The 10,428-nt window shown below is 42.4% G+C and overlaps 1 protein-coding gene across 1 annotated transcript; it reads right to left on the minus strand.

Moving 5' to 3' along the window:
- LOC109950802 lies at positions 599-1,905 on the minus strand. Its single transcript, XM_020570931.1, has 3 exons — positions 1,357-1,905; positions 911-1,244; positions 599-744 (listed from the first exon to the last, which is right to left on the minus strand). Exons 1-3 carry the CDS (start codon positions 1,903-1,905, stop codon positions 599-601), a joined length of 1,029 nt encoding a protein of 342 aa, XP_020426520.1.

Here is a 10,428-nt window from a genome sequence, read left to right on the forward strand (position 1 = left end):
AGTGAATAATTAAGTATTTGAAAAGTCCATATCACGATAGTAGTGATGTGTTCACCATGTGTAGCTGCATGGATAGTTTCCCAAAAACTATATATAGTTTGGTCTATGGCAATCAGAACAATGAGAAATCATGAAGTACAATGACGCTCCCAGTAATTGCGTAACATTTGCATTTGAAGGAGTTTTACGTACGAGATTACATTTTAGTTAGTCTTCTAGGCCATTTCATTTTGGACACAAACCTTTTTAATTACACTACCAATAGCAGTGCAACAAAGGTACAATACAATACCAATACGAGGGCAACGAACGTACAATACAATACCAATACAGCGCAACAAAGTCACAATACAATACCAATACGGTGAATATAAAGACAGGACAAAACGTTGTGTAGGAAAGGAAACCAAGTGATGCCAACGTGACTACAATCACAGTTCACAACACCAAATCGAATACAATTTAAATTAAAATAAATAAAAGGTACATCACAAACGAATAGAAATGCTAATGTGTAAGACACATTGGCCAGTGGAACACTGTTAAATAACAGCTGGTTTCCTTTTCACAGGTGGAAGTGTAAGTTCACAAATTTGTACTAATAATAGGCTCTCATTGCAAAGAACTTGTTACCTTGTTCCATATGCTTCACATGACCGTTTAATTGACAGACTTCCATCCCTGCAGCATCACCGAACCTATTCATGAACTCAGTTGATGACAACTGAGGTACAAACTGAACAACTGTACAATATGCGCAAATAGACACTTCAGTTCTTGAGAGGGACAGATTGTTTGCATGTATTTCGGTGGTGGCCCTTCACACCACACCTTGAGCATTTTTTTTGCCGGGAGTCCTCTCCTTTGGAAGGTACTCTTTGCATTTTGCGACGGCCCGGCATAACCTTACAAACAGGAGGAAGGATTTTGACATTGTTCAAATGTTCGGGAATAACCCATGTGCCTTTAGGTGGTACAGGATAAATAGATTCAGCATATGCAGCTGCCCATGTAGCTCGTGTATAATAAGAAGAGGCAAAGGAGTAGGGGTTCAAATTCAAGTGCCGACATACCGCAATAGCATGCTTGCACGGGAGTTGCTCCAAGTCAAACTTCCTGCACGTACAACTACGGTTTGCCAAGTGCACCAGACCGTTCAAATCACCATCCAGAACATTATACTCGACATCATTGATTTTGGCCACATTCATCCTTGACGCAGCGTCTAACCTTTTCCTTAACTTCTGTTCACCCAAATCAGGGCACAATGTAGAATGACATTTCATTGCTAAATCTCGACGTTGACCAAAACCAAGTGAGAAGTAAATTTGTGATTTCATCGATCAAGTGTAGGACCGGAAGCATCCTTGCAAAACGAAGAACTGAATTAATGGACTCCACAATATTCGTTGTCATCACATTATAGCGTCGTCCATCACAGTGGGCCCGAGACCACTTCTGAACACCTGCACGTAGTAGATAAGTTCTCACTCGCTCATTGTTTATCATCGAGAAGTGACGATTGAACTCCGCTAGACGATAAGACTTCGTTGCCCTTACAAAATACCCCAATATCGGATCCCGTTGCTTCAAGTGAAATGAGGCTTTCATATTGCCCTTCAAGTGATAAAAGCAAATATCATGGCTTGCCCCAGGAAAAACTCTACGCAACCCATGTTGTATGCTAACATTGCGATCAGATATGACAACAAGATTCGAGCAATCACCAATTGCACAATGTAATTTTCTCAAAAACCACTCCCATGCTGCATCCGTCTCCAAATCTCCAATCCCAAAGGCAACAGGATATATGTTGCGATTTCCGTCAAATGCGGTCGCAACAAACAAAACACCTTTATACTTACAGTTCAAATGGGTAGCATCAACAGCAATCACAGGCCGCATTGACGACTTAAATCCTCGTATGCATGCACCAATTGACATAAAAAAAATATAAGAAGTGGTCGGCTGCATCAGTCTGAATGTATGTCAAAGTTCCCGGATTTGTACGCTCCAATTCATAACAATAGGAAGGGAGAAGGGAATACGACTCTTCTGCAGACCCTCTCATTGTTTTGAAAGCTAACTCTCGGCTTCTCCAAGCTGTAGAGTAGCTTATGCTGACACCAAATTTTTTTTTCACATCTGTCTTTATATCAGCTGCAGTATAAATGTTGCGCGAATCCTGAAATCTCCATTTAACACAGTCAGACACCAATTCGACCGTAGCTTGAGGATGGTGACTACTCACAAATCTCAGATCACATTCATGAAGTGGATCGTATTTAACAACCTTAAACTCATGTAATCCAACTTTATATGCCCGAAGTTTCCAAGGGCAAGGCACCTGCCAACAGCGAACACAAAACCGACGCTTCCCAGATTGGACTGTTTTGAACCGAAAGTGGCCTCTAATTGCTGCTAAACTGATGGTTTTTAAAAGGGCAATCTTATTTGGATAAACTCGGCCAACCTTCAAATTTGCTTCCCAATTTATGCACGAAAGGCCTCCACCATAACCAATATATTCCACACTCTCACCATGCTTCGAATCAACCCGAATTGTATGCATTTCACTCGAACTTGATTGCCAGGGAGGTTCAGATTGCACCTGTCTACACTGCACAGTGGAGGGTTCCGCATTGCTGTCCTCAGGAGGATGCACAATTGGTGCAGAGTACGATCCCTCTTCATTGCTAGGTTGATACAAATCAGCAACTATGTTTTCACCGCTTTCAAAATGAACTTCTTCAACCCAATCACTCCAATTAAAACCATTCCCACCATTTTCAGTTTCATTGTGCGAAATTACCACATTTCTTCGTTCCACAACAAAGGTAGCAGGAGCATTGCTACTCTCAACGCTTACAATGCCATTGCACCCTTCAATACCATGACCTTCGATATTTTTCAAGCTTGCTACTAAAGGGGTTACTTTAGAGGCCATAACATCTGTGTTGTATTTGAGAAAATACTAAACATCATCATTGTCTTGAACCCTTATGTGCTTACTGACAAATGCGGATACAGGAACTGAATACTTCAATGTGACACTATATTTCGTGGGCTCTGCATCCATGATCTTATAAATGCGTTCAACAAGTTCAAAAAACGTTACGTTCTGTGACACTATTATGCCTTTAGCCTCCCCACCTTCATAACTCTCAATGTTATCCTTCTTAACCCAACTTCCATTGTAGCATACCAAAATTCCAACTGTATCCACTTCTGCAAATAACATAAATAATTACTACACCAATTCATAACACTAAAAAATAAAAAATAGATGAATAAAAACATGCACAACAGTCATTCCACTACACATATCATCTTCTAAATCCTCAAATCTTCAAACTCAAATTGTAGCTGCTTCAACAAGTAACTTTTATTCCTTTTTGTTTTTTCTCTGATTTTGTACATATCTGTGGGTTCCAAGTTATTAACAAACTAACATACACATACAATGGTAGAAATATGAACCCTCTAACCCTCCAAGGCTTTTGCACAAATGTAAACACCTTCAACAAAAGGATCAGGTTGTGATAGAAAACGTATAATGTAGTACAAGCTCAATTACCAAATTCGAAACCAAAACACACAAACTATACTTCTTATTACCAAAACAAACCCAGAATGCCAATAAATTCCCCACATTGGCATCTAAATTGAGCCTAACACTAGCCGTATTTACAAATTTTTAGGCCAGACAAAGTTAGCATATGATTTTTCTGTGTGCTGTTATTTTCACCATTATCAAACACATTGCACTACATTATACACGCATTCAGTCAATTTTAAACAAAATTCAAGTTCACTAGACAGATCCCACTACAGATAATATCACAAACTATGAATTTCAACATATCATAACTCCTTCAAACTGAAAATTTAAGCTTTTATCTCTCTGTGGTGAAAAGGGGTTGAACGATTTCATAATACACATACACTACCAAACCAATATCACAACTCACATCCGTTCACAACGACACCGGAAGTCGCCACTTTCCCTTCTCTGTGGACTCGCAGCAGTCACCTCGATCTGGAGGTCAACAATGGAGGCCGTGCCTTCCGGCTTCGCTGCGCCCAAGCTAGGGTCCCAAATTTGAGGACATCTGGGTTATGACGATGGATGGGTTGCGAACTGGATTGCTCAGTGGGAACATGTCTCGCAACCTGGAGTTCCCCCAATTTTTGCCAACCTTCCAACACAGAGGAGAGAGAGTTTTAGGAGTTCAGACAAGTTCCCTTTCAGAAAAGGGGTGGCAAAGGGTTGCTACATGTGCTTTTATATGGAGGGCAGTTTGGTCATTTCACGTTCACAAGTGATTATATCAGAACACAATTTGTAACCTGATCATTTCAGAACACCACTTGTGAAAACTGATTATATCAGCATATTTCCCTTGTTTCTTTGAGTAGCTGACTTAGAAGCATGTATTGGAATTAAATTGTTGTAGAACATAGGTCAATTGCCATATTGAATGTGTTCTTGTTTGCAACGAATAATTGGGTTAAGAACTAGTTATGAGAAATCGATTCTTGAATTCCTAATAACAAATACCATGTTTTAGGGTTTTTGTGACACTCATATTCTCTTTGATCTTAATGGATTCTTGATTGTTAATTTGAGTAAATGCCATACTAGATTTCAATTAAGAATACACGTATTGATGTAAATGCCATACACTTTACATACACTTAAGAGAGAATCATACAACTCGAGTCAAATGCCATGATCTTGTTGTGAGTGTCGTCATCATATGCTTGCTAGAAATTGATTATCTATTATTGTTTATGGATTGATTGATTGTTTGGAGGTGGATAGTAAGTCCTAGCTATTGTTCTTGATTGATTTTAAACCAATTTCTCTTAAACTCTAATTTAAATTCTTTTTTGTTTCCTTTTCCTTATTTTGTTTGATTCACAAAAACAAATCAAAACCCCCCTTGGTGTTGGCGTGTGTTTGGAAGTCCTTTGTTTTGATTTTCATTGCGTGACATTGATAAACATCTCTCTAGATCACAATCTCCATGGGATCGACCCTTGCTTGCTTACTATACTATCATTTGATTTGTGCACTTGCAAGGTTTTAATATTGTTGTTAAAATTTACCAACACATCACCTCCCCACCAATTAGAACAAATTGGTTCTCCTCTGAGTATTACTATAAATAGGACATTTTCCTTTGCTTTTGAAAAAAAAACTCACCTTGCTTGAAAGTTTAAAAGAAAAAAAAAAAGAAAAAAAAAAGGACAGTAAAGTGATGAAATTCTTGGAGGAGATATAGGGCTTAGCTTGTGTTTTCTTAAAATTTTGAGCTAAGCTTTGGAATAGAGATAGAGAAAAGTAGAATTGTTAAGAAAAAGAGTGGGAGACTGAGTTCGTGAATACAGTGGAAAATTGGGAAACACCTTACATTTCTAGCAAAAGCTTTGGTGTCAAGGTAAGGGGCTTCTTGTGTGAGAATATATGAAGAATAGGGTTTGTATTCAGTGAGTCAAACCGTACACAGAGGCATGTGTTTTATACAAGTAAATGAAAGCTATTCTAGGAAAACAGAGAAGCTATTCTAGGTAAACAGAACCTATTTATGTCGATTACAATTTTATCCTACAACTACTCCTAATTAGATCATAATCAGATCATTGACTATTTTGTTTCCTTTTACACTACCCCTCAAGTTGGAGTATGGATGTTAATTATACCCAACTTGCTGAGATGCGTATGAAAGATGGGTGCCCTTAGCGGTTTTGTAAAGATGTCAGCTATCTGATTTCCTATTGGCACATAAGCTGTCTTGATTTCACCCTTTTGGATCTTTTCACGAACTGTGTGACAATCTAGCTCGATATGCTTAGTTCTCTCATGGTACACCGGATTCGCAGCAATATGTAAGGCTGCTTGATTGTCGCAAAACAATCTTGCTGGCCCAGAATGTGGTACCCGTAAATCTCTCAACAAATATCTTAACCAAGTAAGCTCACAAGTGGCTGCAGCCATCGAACGGTATTCTGCTTCGGCTGATGATCTAGACACCGTGACTTGCTTCTTACTCTTCCAGGACACGAGTGAGTTTCCAAGGAAAATGCAATATCCTGTCACTGATCGTCGTGTCATAGGACACTTGGCCCAATCCGCATCACAATAACCAACCAAACTTAGCTGACTTCTTGTAGAAAATAGTAAGCCTTGCCCAGGTGCGTTCTTCAGGTATTGAAGAAGATGACGTGCTGCCTTGAGGTGGTGTAGCTTGGGTTCTTGCATGAACTGACTCAAAGTATTCACTGCATATGTAATCTCTGGCCTGGTGATGGTGAGGTAGATTAATTTTCCAATTAATCATCGATATTGAGCTGGTTCCTTGAGGGCATCACTATCTGTTGTCGTTAGTACCAACTCAGGTTCCATGGGGACTTTAGTGGGCTTCACTCCAAGTAAACCAGCTTCCTCCAATATGTCTAGAGTGTACTTCCGTTGTCAAATTGAAATCCCGTCTTTAGAGCGTGCAACTTCCACACTAAGAAAATATTTTAATAGTCCAAGATCTTTAATCCGAAAACATCCTTTGAGAAACTGCTTGAGATTCTGAATTTCCTGCTCATCATTTCCTGTAATGATCATGTCATCAACATACAGTAATATCACAGTAATAGAGTTTCCACGAACCAAAGTGAACAACGAGTAATCAGCTCGAGATTGTTGGAAACCAATGTCTTGAATGGCAGAAGAGAACTGACGAAACCAAGTGCGTGAGGCTTGTTTAAGACCGTATAATGATTTGTGGAGTCGACAAACCATCTACTCCCCCGGTCGACAATAACCAGGAGGTGGTAACATGTAAACCTCCTCAAGCAAATCCCCGTGTAAAAATGCATTTTGTACATCCATTTGATGTAAAGGCCAATCGGGAACTGCAGCAATGGATAACAAGCAACAGACGGTGATCAATTTGGCCACGGGAGCAAAAGTCTCCTTGTAATCGATGCCCTCGCGTTGTGTAAACCCCTTTGCAAAGAGTCGAGCTTTGTAGCGCTCGATGGTGCGATCCGAGTGATACTTGATCTTGTAGACCCACTTGCACCCAATGGGGCGATGACCCAAGGGCAGAGGGACAAGGGACCAAGTACGGTTGTCCTCAAGGGCCTTGATCTCAGAACTCATGGCAGCAAGCCATTTGGGATCCTGACTTGCCTGTGCATAATTTGCTGGTTCAACCAAGTGACAAATGTTGGAAACAAAAGTACGGTGGGCATGAGATAACTGAGTGTAAAAGACATACCGATGGAGGGGATACCGTGTAACACCCCGACCCCAAATTTTTCCAAATTTTACCCTTATTTAATTATTTAATTATTTAAGGGTATTTTAGTCATATTTTTAACCGGAGAGAGTTTGGGACCGCGACTTGTATTTTTGGATAGGTCGTACTGAGACGAGTTCATAGACACGTAGTGGGCTCGAATCGGAGTTGTAACGAGAGAGATATGGTCAAAAGAAACTCAGTGGCATAATCGTAAATATTTCAAAATGGGATTTTTTATAAAAAACCTGGTTTTCTCTCTCTCTCTCTCTCTCTCTCTCTCTCTCTCTCTCTCTCTCTCTCTCCCTCGCGGGTCTCTCTCTCTCCTCTCCCTCGCGCGCGACACCGGCCACGTTTTGGCCGGCCGTGCTCTCCTCCGGCCACCAATGGCGACGGGACCGGTACCAAAATGACTGGGCCGTCGTCCTCTTCCTACCCCAGCCAGCCCCCGCCTCCAGCCGCCGCGGTTTTGCCGGAATTTGGAGAAGAAGCGGCGGATGTCGCCGGAACTTCAACGTCGTCGATCTCCCTCCTCCGGCCACCAAATCCGTCGACCCAGGTATGGATTTTGAAGCTCTCGAGCTGCTCTAGCTGATGGTTGGGTAGGATTAGATCGATTCTTAGCGTAGGCAACTCAATTTTCGAATTGAAAATCGGCCGAAACTTCGGCCGCCGTGATCGGGCATTTCCGGTCACTTTTTGGGGTAGGTCCAAGAACAAAAGTGACTCCAAATGAGGTGTTTTACCTAGGATAGGAGTTTGGAGTCTTGGTTCCGAGATTTTTCGACGAACCATAATCGCTTTGGACACCCGATCTGCCCGCGCGTGTGGCAGCGCGTGGGCGAGGGTGGTGGAGTGACTCTGGGCAGTTTTGAGATCCTCGTGCCGTCACGAGTGCGTAGAATTTCGCGGATCTCAATTTGGACGTCGTTTGACTATCGAACGGATAATCGCATATTATGCGTTATCCGGGTTCGATAGGTTGGGACCGTCGGATGGTCCCAAATTTAATATATGTTAATCTAGGTATTTCTAGGATCGTGTAGGAATTCACGGATCGTAAATCGGAGCCCCGGATGTTCCAAATAATAATTTTAATTTTATATTGTATATTAACCGTCGGATCGTGCGGTCGTGAGAAATCTGACCGTCCGATCTGAACCAAACTTGCAGGACAAGTGTCCTATACCTGGTAGAACCCATAGGGACTTCCGGATCGGAAATTGGAGGTCGTGGGTTCTGCAGGTCCGGTTGACCAGGGTTAGAATTGTTTGACCCTTGGTTGACCGTGAGTCTTCCGGTGTAATCCCACCTTTTTAAAGGGGGATTATCGGGTGCTAGACCATTGTGGACGATTACACAATATAAGAATTAATTTATATAAATATAATTATATGTGGTTGTACAAGGGTACAACAGAGTCTAGAATGTCAGTTTGGAGTGCTATACGCACTACTTTAGGTACCTCATCGGACTTTGGATTCATTAGAAGCACCACCAAGCGAAAGTTAGGTCCCACGTGGCGTAGGTTATCCGGCGTTGAGACAGGCCCCATACGTGGCGTTGGTTGTACCGGCGTATGGGGAGCTATGTAATATTATGTTGAGGTCGCACGTGGCGTAGGTTATCCGGCGTGTCGACAGACCCCATACGTGGCGTTGGTTGTACCGGCGTATGGGGAGCTTTGTGATATAATATTGAGGTCCCGCGTGGCGTAGGTTATCCGGCGTTGGGACAAGCCCCATACGTGGCGTTGGTTGTACCGGCGTATGGGGAGTTATGTGATATGATGTGCAGGTCTCACGTGGCGTAGGTTATCCGGCGTTGAGACAGACCCCATACGTGGCGTTGGTTGTACCGGCGTATGGGGAGATATTATGATAGTATGGCATGGTCGCACGTGGCGTAGGTTATCCGGCGTATTGACAGGCCCCATACGTGGCGTTGGTTGTACCGGCGTATGGGGAGATTATATGAAATACAAAGAAATGAAATAAGGTATCGCCCAAGTGGGGAATTGAGTTTTAGGGAAGAACTACGTGTGGCTTGATCCCTCAAGGAGGGTACGTAGGCAGCCTAAGTTATTAGGTGCAGCCGCAGACTAAATATTAGTCATAATTTGTATTTGAATGGTTTGGTAGTTGGTTAGGAATTATTGAAAGGCCGAAGGCCATTTGTGTGAATTGCATGAAATTATATTGTGCATGCTGCCAGTTGGGAATATTAAATGTGTTTTTATGCAGGTTGAAATTTTGGGAAATGTCCAATTTATAGGGGAGACTCTGCCGAAATTTCGGCAGGAAGTCTCGGTTTTTAGTAAGTGGGCATGGCATCGGGGTGATGTCAGGAATTCCAAAGGGTTCGTCTCGGGTTTTGAGAAAATTCGGGGCGGGTCCTTAAATACCGGGTGCCGGACGGAGAAGAAGAGGGAAGACCAAGCGAGAGCAGAGCAGCATGGTGGGCCTGGTAGTGTTTAAAATGAGCCGGTGGATGGGAGGGTCTGTTGGAACGACGAAGGGGAAGATGAGGGCCGATTGCGATGGTATCCGAATCGGGTGAAGGGATGTCTAGGAGAGCTGGGATATGTGGTGGATCGGTTGGGTCTTGTAAAGGCGACACAGGGAGATCGAGAGGAAGGTCTGGAGTGGTGATGGAAGATCTGGACGGTGAGGACAGTAGGGCTGGAGGTGTAACAGCTAAAGGGGGGTCGGTGTGTGGGCTGGAATGAGTTGGGGATGTTTCAAAAAAATTAGGGCCAGCTATGTGTGGGTCAGTAAGTGGGATAGGTAAAACTGGGAGGTCTTGTTGGTCTTCACACGGTAAGTGAGCAAAAGGAAACGTGTATTCATGAAATAGAACATCACGTGAAGTAACAATTTTGTGGTTATCAAGATCATAGACAAGGCAACCCTTCTGACCAAGGGGATATCCTAAAAATAAACAACGACGCGCACGAGTATCAAATTTGTGAATGGGAGTGAGATTCGTAGCATAGCGTAAACACCCAAAAACCTGGAGGTGAGAATAGGTAGGTTGAACCCCGTGCAACAATTCATAAGGGGTTTTATGGGCAAGTAAGGGTGTAGGGAGTCGATTGATGAGATAAGAAGCAGTTTGAAGACTTTCT

This window comes from Prunus persica, chromosome G8, assembly GCF_000346465.2.
Source record: "Prunus persica cultivar Lovell chromosome G8, Prunus_persica_NCBIv2, whole genome shotgun sequence".
Taxonomy (NCBI): Eukaryota; Viridiplantae; Streptophyta; class Magnoliopsida; order Rosales; family Rosaceae; genus Prunus; species Prunus persica.

Coding starts and splice junctions, on each gene's coding strand:
- LOC109950802 (XM_020570931.1), bottom strand. CDS start 1,905: ATGCGGCCTGTGATTGCTGTTGATGCTACCCATTTGAACTGTAAGTAT. Junction 1,245..1,356: donor GTTTTGCAAGGATGCTTCCG/GTCCTACACTTG, acceptor TTGGGTGAACAG/AAGTTAAGGAAAAGGTTAGA. Junction 745..910: donor CAAAATCCTTCCTCCTGTTT/GTAAGGTTATGC, acceptor CATATTGTACAG/TTGTTCAGTTTGTACCTCAG.